Here is a 14,406-nt window from a genome sequence, read left to right as displayed (position 1 = left end):
TTGGCTGGAGTGGTGTAAAGCACACCGCCATTGGACTCTGGAGCAGTGAAAATGCATTTTCTGGAGTGATGAATCATGCTTCACTATCTGACAATCTGATGGACGTATCTGGGTTTGGGGGTATGCAAAGTGTCAACTGTACTGGGCCGAATAGTATTTGGTGGAGGAGGAAAAATAAATGGTCTGGGGCTGTTTTTCATGGTTTGGGAAAGGCCTCTTAGTTCCAGTGAAGGGAAATCTTAATGATACAGCATACAATAACATTCTAGAGAATTGTGTGCTTCCAACTGTGTGGCAACAGTTTAGGGAAGGTCCAAGCCAAGGTCCATAAAGAATTAGTTTTCTGAGTCTGGAGGGGAAGAACATGACAGGCATGCACAAAGCCCTGACCTCTACCCTATCAAACATATTGATTTAGAAAGCCAACTGCGAGCCAGGCCTTATGCCCAACAATTATGCCCAACCTCACTACTGGAAGGCCTTCCCAGAAGAGCGGTCTTATGGAATCCCATTTTTAAATTGTCAAATAAATAAATAAATAAATTAATTCATTCATTCATTCAGCAGCAAATGGGGGTCCAACTCCATATCAATGCCCATGGTTTTGGAATTAAATGTTCAACAAGCACATATGGTACATATGTGTGATGTTCAGGCGTCCACATTTCGAAATGTAGTGCATCGTAGTGCATTACACAAGAAACTAGAACACTCACATATATACACACATACTGAAGAAAGTCAATTAAAACTTTAGCCTTGAGTATGCTGACTCCTCCTGAAAGCCCTAAAAGGAACTTCACTTCAGCTTTACCACTTTACCACGCAGTGTCTGTGAGTAAAGAGAAGCAGCAGCCCAGGGGGACATTCACAAAGACAGGCGCGTCACTGAGGCTAACTGCAAGTGAAGCACTCAGCCACAGTCTTAACATCAACCACTGTGCTAGATTTGAAAAAAAAACTCTTTGATAGACTTCACCCCACAAGGTCAGAAACAACAAAACTCTCCTCAAAGCTTTCCTCCAGAATTCCAAGCGATACTGAATTCAAAATAATCAGCGGCAAACAGTCTGCTCTCCCCCTTTGTGTAGGTCTTTTGGATTTTCACTGCAAATTGTTTCTTTAGCGGTATTTCAGATTGGAAACAAATTCTCTGTTGTGCAAATGTGATTATCAAAGCTAGAAGAAAACTGTGAATAGCACAGAGCTGTGAAAACGGCAGGAGTGCCACCACACCTCCAGCTCCCTGCCCTTACAGGACAGGATGCGGCTTTTGTTTCTTCAGAGGCACCTGACGTACTTGAATCAACAGAGGAAGGCACGCTCTGGCAACAGAGCTATGATGCACAGCCAGGGTTTGTAGTGACTCAGATTAAGGGACAAAAGGAAGTCAGAACAAGCACCTCTCACACTGTGACATCTTTTCTCACTGCTTATATTAAGCCTAGACTTACTGCTGCATAATGTATCCATCTTAAACCAAACAGTTTAATCAATGCCAAGACTGAATAGAACAACTAGAAAAGACTATACCTACTGTAACTGCCCGTTTTCCACAGAGAAAACCACATTATACTTCCCAGGCCCAAACCCAACATTTGCCACCACTAGCAGAGCCAGTATGCAGTGTTTCAATACAACTCTGTGTGTATCCAAAAAAGGCAAAACAACCCAGTGAAACTCCAATGTAATGCAACCATCAGCAGGGTTTTTCCTGCATAGAGAATTCTGAGGCGACCGCCTTGATCGAATTTAGTGCCGCCTCCACAAAATTCTGACGGGCGTCGGCATGAAAAAACAAAAATACAAGTGCTGCACTCAGTGGTTTCATTAGTGACTGCAATGGCAGCATTACTCCGATGTGGCGCTGTATCCAGTGCTCAAATTGAGTGTGTGGTTGGGGGGGGGAGGGGGTGAAAGGAGGGGGGGATTTTTGAGTAGAGACTATTGTAAAAACACTTAAATTCCTGGTCAAATCTAGCTACCTAACTAACAGTAACTAGTTTAGAGAAAAAAACATTGACTACACACAAAACATCACAACTCTGTGCATTTGTAGTTTACACTACAGCAATATCAGGGAGAAATAATACGTTTTACAATAAGTGTGATATCAATGCTGAAACTCTACTGGAGTTAAAGGGCGTAGAAGTGGTTTTGCAACTGTGGGGGAACCCTTCAGTTCTAGGGTCCCTCCAGGAATAAAAGTTTTGAAAAACAGCACTTAAATTCTCATTTCTGGAGACTTTTGTCAACAGCATTTATTAATCTGCTGTAATGTGCTGTTAAATACTTAAGTAGCTGGCTTACATGCTGTATTATTAGATCTCATTCTGTTTCCATTTAAATACTTCAGCTTCTTTTGCATATTCTGTTAATTGAGGAGCAGGAGACCACTGAGTGAGAGCACTGTATCTACCCGTGTGACTATGCTGCTTTCGACGATTCTGATTGGTCAGCATCTACTGTCCATGCAGATAGAGCTGGATCAGTCAATTTGACTGTGACTGCACAGACAGAATACCAGTGCATGTTAGGTGCACTCCTGCAGGTGCCCTTGATTAAGGCACTTGCCTCAGAACTGGAGTTGGTCCCCGGGCGCAGCACAAGAGAGGCAGCTTCCCACTGCTCCTAGGTAACTAAGGATGGGTCAAATGCAGAGGACAAATTACCCCACGGGGGTTCAATAAAGTATATCATCTCTTCATCAATAAAAAGAATGCCAAATATTTAGTTCACATATTTATTCCAGCAATAGGTTAAACAAGAAGTGCCACTACGTGCCCCAAAAGGAATGGCTAATTTATTGCCATTATTCTTATTATGTGTGATCCCTCTAAGCTTGATTTTCCCTTTCTTATTGGGGGTCCCTTGTTTGAGCCCTGGCTTTATCACAATCAGTACAAATGTGCCAGGAGAGGCGCTAGCGAAGAACGTGCTGTATGCACGGAGTGTATGATCAGATGTTGCTCTGAGCTTGTTGCGTTTGGACTGGTAAATCCTGTTTTATCTTGCACCCAGCTATGTCCAAAATGTTCAGAAAAAGTTTCCTAAATTACATCAAATCTGTTTAATGTTTTTTTAGAGTTAGCGAGGAGGAGCAGGTGAAAAGACAGTCATCATTTGATCATTGCCTGCATTTAAAATGTAAACAAGATGTGGTAAAATTGGTCGTGTGAATACGTGATCATGATTAAAGTACCACCTCTGCCTCATATTGACCCGGGAAAAACCCTGCTTTAGTGCTTAAACAGAATCCATAGTGCAAGCAACCACTGACTCTGGTACGCTCAATGGGTGATTCGATTTTTAGCCAAATCTTGAGATATTTTAATCTTCAACTGTGAAATTTGCCCTGGAAAATGATCCCTCTGGATGAGAAAAGGAGAGTTGTCAACTTAAAGGTGGGAAAACAATGCAGACAAACAGATCTTTAGGGAAATGGTAGGTAAGCAGTGTTTCTCTGAATCCATGTGTGATTTTTCCATGTTGTCAGATGCAGTATTTTTCTGCACTCTGTACAAACGAGGAATGAGCTATTAGCAGCAGCTGCCATCCCTGCTCATGTTCGCTTTGTTGCTTTATCTTGGTTAAACTTCAGCTAAAATATTCATTGAATACAGCAGTATCTGCGCACACAAACACCTGCACGGTTAACAGTGCCGTTTAGCTCACAAATGCGCTCAAGGCGTGACTGTGACGACTCAAAGCCACTTGTGAACTCCAGCTTGCTTTGCAAGAATCACAACAGCTGGAAAAAAAATGTTAAAGTGAAAAATAATAAATCCAAACATGCCATTCTACCATAAAACAGCGAGGCAAACAAATCACGGCATTACCTTCGATAAACATTTTAAGACTCGACTGTACAGTGAGTGTAGCACAGTGGGTAAGGAACTGGGCTTGTAACCGAAAGGTCGCAGGTTCGATTCCCAGGTAGGACACTGCCGTTGTACCCTTGAGCAAGGTACTTAACCGAAATTGCTTCAGTATATATCCAGCTGTATAAATGGATACAATGTAAAAATGCTATGTAAAAGTTGTGTAAGTCGCTCTGGATAAGAGCGTCTGCTAAATGCCTGTAATGTAATGTACAGTACTTATTGTGTTTTAGTATGTTAACTGCGGAGTGCTGCCATAGCTGTTATCTGTCTTATTTCAGTCCCTTGTACACAATGCAGAGCACACTACCTTCAGCAAGAGGATTTCAATGGCTGTGGTTCACACGTGTTTGGTTCTGATCACACTCGTTTCATTTGTGTTCAGTGGTGTTTTTCAGAAAGAGGATGGACTCTTCATAAGGACTTCCAAATGCGTGCACACACACACACACACACACGCACATGCACACACACACTCACACACACACATAGACAGACAAATTCACACACACACATATACACAGGCACACGCACATGGACGCACACACACACATATACACAGACACACGCACACGGACGCACACACACACACATAACAAGACTCACATCTGTCCCGTACTCACATCTGAATTGAAGCGGAGCTGGCAGATGTTGCAGGAGATAACTTGCTTTTTCTTTGGAGGGATGGAGACTCCAAACGTGTGGTTGATCACAGCTTTCTGCACAGGGTCCATCTGAAAGAGAAGTGTCAGAAACACGCTCAGTTCCAGACGGAGTGCCGTCTGCAGTGCGGCGCATTGCCGTTATGCATTACCCCGGATGCGGCTGGCTCTCACAACACCTGCGGGAGTAACAGGCAGCATGCTGGCCTTCCCTGAAAAAACGGGTCAGATATGGACAAACTGCAGCTAAGCCAAGGATTAGCAGAAAATAAGCAATTCTGTTAGCAAAACAACAGACAACTAAGTGGTCTGATTATACACAAGAGGGAACAAGTAGACCGTGCATCTCAGTTGTGTTTTCTGTGCAGCTGAGATCAATTTCAAGTGCTGGGATGTATCAGAAGGATAAGTAACCACAGAAACAAAACTACTTGGACGAAACACGATTGTGTGTGTGTGTGTGTGTGTCTGTGTGGGGGGAACACACTGTATTTTACACTGCAATACTTTTACAGAAGGAAAGCATTTGTAAACGCCAAACTTAAACGCAGAGGACAAACGTCAAGGGAAATTCATCATGACGAAGGATGAAGAGTCACTCACAGTAGAGAATGATTTTAATGTGCCTAAAAGGTACTGAAGTGTGTTCCAGCATTCATGCATTTTTCAGCACAGCAGGGCTTTAGTGGCCTTCTGAGAGTCACCTAAAACATCACAAAATGACTGCGGGCTGCGGGCTGAAAATGCAACACGTTGCCCAGCGCTGCCAAATTGAACACGTCTGACCTCTGTGCACCGAATGTTCGCGCGCGTATACACTCTCAACGCCCGCTTTCCTTTCACTTACATAAAAATGCTGCAAAATCCACAAACGACAAAACGGCAAGCGAACGATAAACAACAGACGCATTCTCCTCGCATCGCACGGAAGGAGACGGAAACAATGACGGTGGAGCGGAATACCTGGAGCGAGTGAAGGATCTCCATAACGGCTCGAATTCTGGCGGACAGTGTCCTGTGCGATGAAGGAGCCGAGCGCGCTTTGGTCGAGCGATAGAGATCCGAACGGCGCAACAGCACGAGGGTACACGCTCTCTCTCTCTCTCTCTCTCTCTCTCTCTCTCTCTCTCCCCACGCAGACACTCACACAGTCCGCCTGCCGATCTCTCAGGGCCACTCGTTCTTGATTAGCCCGGAATGGCTGATGAGCTTTTGTAAACAGGAGAGCAGCAGGGTGTTGTTTGTACACGGCAAGAATCAGGAACCAAATCCATTAAAAATGTATACCTTATTACTCACAGTCTGGATGGATTACTTACGAGTGGGCGGGCAGCGCTTGGCCTTCCTTTAACTAATAAGGGCGCCCTTCATTTCAGGATAACCGGCCTTTTCATCTGCTGTATATCTCTGCCCACAGCAGCTACTTTGAAGACATTCAATTTGATTAAGAGACGGCTCAGAAGACACAGGGAAAAAAGACAGATGGCCTTTTGAGGCCACTAATGCAGCACTTCATTTCATTGTGAAATGATATTGAGCGGCCAATAATTGCACTCTGGATGAAAGGGGACGGACACTCGAACGAAATCGCATTACCAACATTGCGGCGAAAGGGCCTGTCACTGCCGTAGAACTCACCGGCGGGACCCCCACTTTAGTCTTCGACTAACATGCCTTTTACGCTTACAAGGAGCCGGAAATCTCAGGACTGTGACGATTTCTTTCTGAAGTAATTACATTTGTTTTGTTGGATTATTTTGTATATTTGTTCAGGCATTCCATGTAAATGCCTTGAAGACTGACATGTTTTTGTCACATGCGCCCGGTTAATGACATTTCATATTTAAGTAGTGCAGTAGAGTGAGGCGTCACCCTCACTAGGTAATGGCTGTCACTTACACAGCTCCTGTCATTCACAGCCTGTCACTTCCCAATAAACCCAAATATAGTCTTGAATTCTTGCCTCTTCAGCTTGGCCTGGGGAGTCCAATTAACAAGTGAACAGAATTAATAAGTAAATAAGAGCATAAATAAAGGATTCAAGAAACCGAAAACCCCAGAGTCTCTGTTTTTGATGAGACTGGGTTTGTTGGGCTGTTGGCTGAAGGTGAATGGCAAGCAGCATCTAGATAGCATGCAGAAGTGATGCATGCTCTGAGTTGGGAAAGAAGACATACAGAGTAAAAGGGGACATTAAATGTGCAGCGGCCTCAACTCTGCAGAGGGAGTAACAGTAATATAATAGCATGAGGCTGCCAGTCTTAACGGTGTAATTTACAGGCACATTGTGCCCATTGGTGTGACATTAAAATTAGTGCTGGACATAAAGGTATCTACTTCTGTTGGCAACAAAAGTCAACTAACAGCACCTAATGGCAGGGCAGCGAGTTCAGTAAGTCTCAGTAAGCAGGTATAATAAACCATATAATCCATGCTGTTTTTTGCTGGGGAAAAATGTGAAAACACTAAAGGAAGGTGTCAGGCTACATGCGTTCCTTGAGAAAACACCACATCATCACAATGTTCCTGAAGGAGAGTTTCAGTGTTGCTTGCTAGACAGCTGTTCGCAATCCAAACAGAAGCTGAACTAAAACACTTTACATATTTAGGAAATAATTAAATTAGGTAGAACAGCAGGGAAAGCAACATTAAATCTGAAATCAAATGTCAAATGTTTTATACGTAGCTCCATTACTAAGCTGGCTGCATTCTGCAGCCTAGTACTGTAAATGATTTATTTCTAGTGCAGTCACGTAAGCAGGTTTCAACCGACAGACATCAACGTTGCACCACACAAGCCATATCTTGTAGAAATAAAATAAAGTTAAAATATCTATAAAGACTGTAAGCATTTATTAATTTATTTTTGTGGAATTTGTTAGTTTTTGACAAAAAAACGTTTTTTGACAGAAAATAATCTAACCACAGCATTATCATCTATTATATCTGTGCATAAAATTTACATTTTTAATTTGATGAAGGTTGGGATTTTTCTGTGTGGGGGCCTTATTCATTACTGTATGCAAAAATGTTGAAAAATTCACTTTCAAGAAACTTGACTGTGATAATTATGAAAATTCATCAGTTGAGTTCCATTGGTGACTGCGGTGTCGGTTCAGCCAGAGGAGTCGCTCTTGCACTGTGGCCAAGTACATGTGAATCCTGGCCAAAGTCAGCACTAGGAAGGTTTCCATTCGAGCCGATCACCGTGGAATGAGTGACAGCACCATGAAAAGGTGTTTCACCAGACTGCTTCTCTTTTTCTGCTAGTTTGATATAAATGTCCATGGCTTTTTTCTTACCCCTTTCCTACTTCTGTATTCCTTCAGTCTACACCACTCGATTTTACTAAAAAACATCACAATTGGATTTATGCTGTAATAGATGAGTGGTGCTTAACATTGATTATGATTACTTATTTCATAGCTGGAGCTTTAAAAAAGACACAAAAGACAAGTGATGGTGTATCGCTTTTGTATATTATACAAAAGGGAAATGATTAGCTTTTTATAACGGTAGGGTCACTCCAGGAAAAATGTACATATGTAATCCAGACAGAATTGATGGCACGCATGCACATCCATCCAATTTTTACAACTGGGTTAAATGTTAAATCTTGAATTTCAACTCACCTCTTAGCAATATCCACCCCCACCCCCATTCCCCTGAACTACGACTTTACACACGACACCAGATCATTGCGTTTCAAATGTACTGTATGTCCATAAACACCTAGCTAAACTAATCACATTTCTCTCTGCATTCATGAGGAAATCATATCATTTTTGCACAATGTATTTCTCACCCCCAAAAACTAATCAGACACATAAATTCATCATTTCCAGTAATTTAATGATAGCTCTGCTGCCCCAAGGCCAGAGAGCAGTACATATTAATTTGATATTTTAAAAATTGCTGAGACAGATTTTGCTGATGCTCTGTTCACTCATATTGAAAGTTGATTATTAGCAGTGATATTTGATCCCTGCTGGCTTATAGACTGCTGAGTAAACATGCATTAGCAGTTGATGCTTTTTGCTGTTGAATCTTTACATGCTACGAAGGATTCTAGAGCCTGTTAATCCCTTGAGTACTAATGAAAGCTTGGCTAGATTGGGTTACACTGTACTAAGATAGAACTTGTTTATTCTCTTTGCTTAAGAATAAGAAGCACCAATTATATGAACACCAAATTGTGGTAAAAGATGCATCCCAGGGACCCTCTGACTCCTGCCAGGATAAGACAAGAAGAGCTCCTCATGAAAAAATGTGTGCAATGCTTTTCTAAAAGAAGACTGACAGCAGTGAAGTGCACAATTAACAACTGTCAACAGACTGAAAAGCTGCAAATGCACAACACATCCGTTTCTACACAGAAAGGAAGCTCCAGCACTGGAGGAGTTGAGGCTATTAAAAGACAAATCTCAAAATAATATACAGCAAAGCTGCAAGCAGCAATGAAGGGGGCAAAGCAAAAGGGGCAAAAAAGTATCTGCAATAGTTTGCAAATATTTTTTTATTTTTGTTACTGTATGGAAACTTTAATGGTTTCATGTCATAATCAAAAACATATCAAGTATTTTTTCAAGATGTGCGACCTTTGCGTATATAACCTATTAGGGATAAAATCACCAAATATTTAATGGTTGATAAGATGTATAATAATGGTGGCTACAAAACAGGTTGCACAACACTGACACTACTGAGACTTTGAGAAAAGGTTGGCCATTTCCAAAAATAGTAAAAGGAGGGAAAAACACCAGTGTGCCTGTGGTGCTCAGCCCCCTAATAGAATCTAAAGGGAAAAAAAAACAGCAGGCTGCCATCACACCAGTGGCTCTTGGCTTACAGTATGTAATTTCTTCTGACAGTTTTGGACAAAAAATGGTTAACAAGAACAGACAAAACACACCAAGTAGGGCTGCTGTCATTGCAATATAAATTTCCATAATAAACACATCGCAAACAGAGTTGCGATATCATAATTATTAATACTAGCCATGTCAACCTCACTCTGCAATGCAAGTTTTTTTTCAATGTACTACAAGCCTAATTTATACTTTGTCTCTCGACACTTGTGGAAGTCATTGGCCAACATCCTAAAATATTTGAAATATGTCTTCATCCAGCATTTTCCCACATCTGCTTAACTAGAATATATTCTCCCTGTTTTTCTTTCCCTTTCTGTAGGCAGGACAGACAGACCACCTTCTTTCTTCCATTCACGTCATTAAAAAAAATGATTTCAAATATCTTCCTACTCTATAAATTCAATATAATTATCTGTGCTATTCTCAGCATTTGGCATCTCATTACCATAGAGAGGGACAATGGAACCCACTAACCTATTAAAGAAGTCCAATAAACGGTACCAGGGAAATCCCCGCAAGAACGTATTTTTCCCAAGTTGCTGTCCCAGAAATGTATGATGAATGTTGGAGATCTATAGAATTAGTACTGAACCAAATGGAATTCTTTGCTACTGTACTACAACAAATCTTTGCAGTAATTTGTTTAAAGAGGAAATGCACTGATGCTATTTTTTTTAACAAAAAAACAAAATAAGATAGCACTGATATGTATGATTATTCAATGAATCCTAAAAAAATTACATTTTTTAATGTTATTGCACAGCAGACATAGGCTTTTCATTTTCAGGGACTTGTGGCACAGTAACATGGTATCTGCATGACAAACAGACAGATAGATAATTAATCATATTTATAAATATGTTTTGTATAAATAATAATTTTACATATTTTAATATAACATGTATATATTTTCCACTATAAATATTTGTCTCATTGCATTTTATATCGTCATCACAATATCCAACCTGTTAATCGCACATTGCACATTTGGCCCATACTGTATGCATCCCTAACATCAAACTTTGTGAATTGTTGTCGATCCCTGTTGGTTTTACTGCCATTTGTGGTCAACACCGGCACCATTTGTGACGTATAAGCATTTTCGTAAAAAGCTACACCCGTTGAAGGTTCATTGACCTGTGGCCATGAAGGTTCATTGACCTGTGGCAATGTTCTTTGGTGATGGAAGTATAGTTTTAAAAGAGGAGTCTCTTTTGAACAAATGAGTGAAATCTGCATGCCAATATGTCATATAACATTCACGGAGATGTTTAAACATTCAGTGAAAAATCCAAAATGGAGCAGTTCATAAGTCCTTAGGAAAACTTGTTCTTTGTGAGTAGTAGTCATTTCTCAAACATTGTGAAATTTTGTGATGTCATATGGGTCAGGAGTTTTGTGTTGCTGTTCAGTTAGTATTTCAAGGAGTCTGTTACACTACACTATATGTATAGCCATATATATATATATATATATATATATATATATATATATATTAGGGCCGATAAAGTTAACGCAAATTCGTTTTAACACCACTAATTTTTTAACGCGCGTTAACGCACGTTCTGTTATGAACGTTTGTCCGACCCTTATGCTGCGTTCAAGACAACCCAGAACTAGTAAAAAATGAGGTGCGACTTGTGAAAAAAGCAACTGAACGATCGTAGAACTCGGAATTATAGGTCGGAAATTCGAGCATCATTTCTGAGCTCCGACTTTTCCGACTTCCAGATTGGTGACGTCACATTAAGATAAATGGCGGCATTTGTAGTTCGTGGTAAGAAAGAAAAATGGTGTATTTAGGCTTTTCATGCATTTTCATTTGGGTGTGTGATTATGTGATATGCCTTAGTATCGTTTATGTTTCCCATTCATTATTGTGATATATATTAAATTAAAACGATGTCCATCAGCAACTTTTTTCGCTAGCCAGCTTAGCTAGAAAATGTTATTTTGCCCAGAAATAAATGCTGCAAATGATATAACGAAATACCTGACAGTGATACCATATTTACATTTATGTACTACTGCAGCCTAACTAGTTTCACGGCTTCACTCTATTTACTCATTTAATATACTCCTTAACAATAAAATAAAGCAGCGTTTTCTGTGGGAATCCATGTTTTCCCCTGCGTGAACGCAGTTTTTCATTGTTTGGGCATATCGTTCAGAAGAAGGGAGCTGCCCTGTCCTCCGACAATGTAAACAGGCTTGTCTGTTTAAGCAACTGGCTCTGTGTAAAGAAATAGAAGTAGCCTAACTGTTGTATCCAAAGAAATGGACGTAGGCTATAGCTTAACTGCAATATCCTAGTTCGAGTCCTAGTTCTGTATTATACTCCCTTTCCACTGTTTCCTGCTCACTTTATTTATTGTTTGTTTTATTTTGTATCATCCTGTTTTGATCCCATATAGTAGAAGGGGATGTTTTTGTGAGCTTTTATTTTCCCCATGTGAGGTTGGACACAATTACGTTTTGTGATTTTGCTTTAGAAGTGCGAGGGATCCAGGGAATGATCTTTGAGTAATGGAAAATTTAGCTGACCAATGTACCTGTTGTACAATGTGTCTGTTGTTGCGATGCATTGAGGTCCATTATTTTGTGTTAATGCTTTAAAAAAAAAAAAACGGGATGTTTTAGTGAACCTTTATAAGCGTAAAGTTGGACACACTACATTGTGTGACTACTCATATTACTAAGTAATGTTAAATTTAGCAGGTCAATACGCCCATCTGTTGTTGCCTGTTAGGCTTGAGTTTGCCATGTTATGATCTGAGCATATTTTGTTATGCTAAATGCAGTACCTTTGAGGGTTTCTGGACAATATTTGTCATTGTTTTGGGTTGTTAATTGATTTCCAATAATAAATAAACATACAATTGCATAAAGCAAGCATATTTGTCCACTCCCATGTTGATAAGAGTATTAAACACTTGAAAAATATGCCTTAGGCTACATTTTGAACAGATAAACAATGTGCGATTAATCGCGATTACCTATGAAAAATCATGCAATTAATCGCGATTAAATACATATATATATATATATATATATATACATTTCTTTTATTTTATATATTACAGCAACACTACATTTCCAAAAGTATTTGGACACCTGAACATCCCACCCATATGTACTTGTTGAACATCTCATTCCAAAACCATGGGCATTAATATGGAGTTGGACCCCCCCTTGCTGCTGTAACAGCCTCCACTGCTGGGAAGTCTTTGCAGTGGACCATGGATGTGGGGATTCACTTCCAATCAGCCAGAAGAGCATTAGTGAGGTCGGGCACTGATGTTGGGCTTAAGGCCTGGCTCGCAGTTGGCATTCCAATTCATCCCAAATGTGTTTGATGGGATAGAGGTCAGGGCTCTGTGCAGGCCAGTCAAGCTCTGCCCCACAAAAAAATCAGCAAACCATTTCTTTATGGACCTCGCTTTGTGCATTGTCAAGCTGAAACAGGAAGGGTCTTCCTCAAACTGTTGCCACAAAGTTGTAAGTGCACAATTCTGTAGAATGTCATTGCATGCTGTAGCATTAAGATTTCCCTTCACTAAAACTAAGGGGCCTGGCCCAAACCATGAAAAACAGACCATTATTCTTCCTCCACTAAACTTTACAGTTGGCACTATTCGGGCAAGTACAGTTGGTGCTATGCATTCAGCCAAACCCAGATTCGTCCGTCAGACTGCCAGACAGTGAAGTATGATTCATCACTCCAGAGAATGCATTTCCACTGCTCCAGAGGCCAATGGCGGTGTGCCTTACAACACTCCAGACTCTTGGCATTGCGCACGGTGATCTTAGGCTTGTGTACGGCTGCTTGGCCATGGAAACCCATTTCATTAAGCTCTTGACAAAAAGTTCTTATGCTGTTTCGAGAAGTCGTTTGGAGCTCTGTTGTGAGTGTTGCAACTGCGGACAGATGATTTTTACACGCTACACGCTTCAGCACTCGCCGGTCCCCTTCTGTGAGCTTGTGTGGCGTACCGCCCCACGGCTGAGCTGGTGTTGCTCCTGTTTCCACTTCACAATACAGCACTAACAGTTGACTGAAGCAGCTCAAGCAGGGCAGCAATTTGAACTGACTTGTTGGAAAGGTGGCATCATATGACAGTGCCATGTTGAAAGTCACTGAGCTCTTCAGTACCACCCATGCTTGTCAATGGAGATTTCATGGTTGTATGATATTGATTTTATGCACCTGTTTGCAATGGGTGTGGCTGAAATACCCGAAACCACTAATTAGAAGGGGTGTCCACATACCTTTGGAAATTTAGTGTTTATTACAGTTACATTTACACTTCTTACTGGTCTTTATAAACCTGCCCTGCTTGTTGACTCTTAATTCCTGTTCATTTAATAGCCATGTTTTCCAGAAATGGTGGAATACAAATGAAAACCAGAACAATTACAATAGGGTTCCAGCAGCTTTGTTGCTTGGACCCCTAATAAGCCCTCTAGAGGCTCATTACATTTTCAAATGTTGGGAGGAGGTGAGACGATTTCATCCAGCCAGATTTACTCAGAGAATCAGCACCTCCAGTCTCGATGCCACTAATGTGTTTATAACGTATTTGTACTTCTGTTTCTTGAACTACTCAAATCACAATCTAGTGAAAGTCATGATTGTGTTCAAGCTGTACTTCCAAGGTGGTTGTTAATTGGCCACAGTACAATCGTACAAACCAAATGAGATATCCACACACACGCAGACACATGCACACAGACGTGTGCACACACACACACACAAATAAGAAATGAAAAAACAAAGACTTCCGCCCTTGAATGCTTATGAGGGCGACAAGCAATCCGGTGTGTAACTCATCGCGTCCAGCTACAGTTAAAAAACAAACAGCAATGAAAATAACCAGGTTAATTTGTGGGAAAATTTGATAGCACCATTAAGGTAAACCTGAATAAAACTGACATTGCTGTCAAGGCTGTGATTAAGGAACTTAATTTTTAATTGACAGCAATTAAACGATT

General features: G+C 40.7%; 1 protein-coding gene across 2 annotated transcripts in view; it reads right to left on the bottom strand.

The window, feature by feature from the left end:
* Positions 1 to 14,406, bottom strand: part of znf385b (zinc finger protein 385B) — a 101,099-nt gene that overhangs the window by 16,325 nt on the left and 70,368 nt on the right. For both annotated transcript variants that reach the window (XM_064327332.1, XM_064327333.1), the window contains one exon: positions 4,505 to 4,615. In XM_064327332.1, the coding sequence (XP_064183402.1) occupies positions 4,505 to 4,615 (111 nt within the window). The remainder of the gene's footprint in view (positions 1 to 4,504; positions 4,616 to 14,406) is intronic.

The sequence above is a fragment of the Anguilla rostrata genome, chromosome 3, assembly GCF_018555375.3.
Source record: "Anguilla rostrata isolate EN2019 chromosome 3, ASM1855537v3, whole genome shotgun sequence".
Lineage (NCBI taxonomy): Eukaryota > Metazoa > Chordata > Actinopteri > Anguilliformes > Anguillidae > Anguilla > Anguilla rostrata.
Note: the sequence above shows the minus strand (reverse complement) of the source record. Positions and strands in the feature narration are given on the sequence as shown.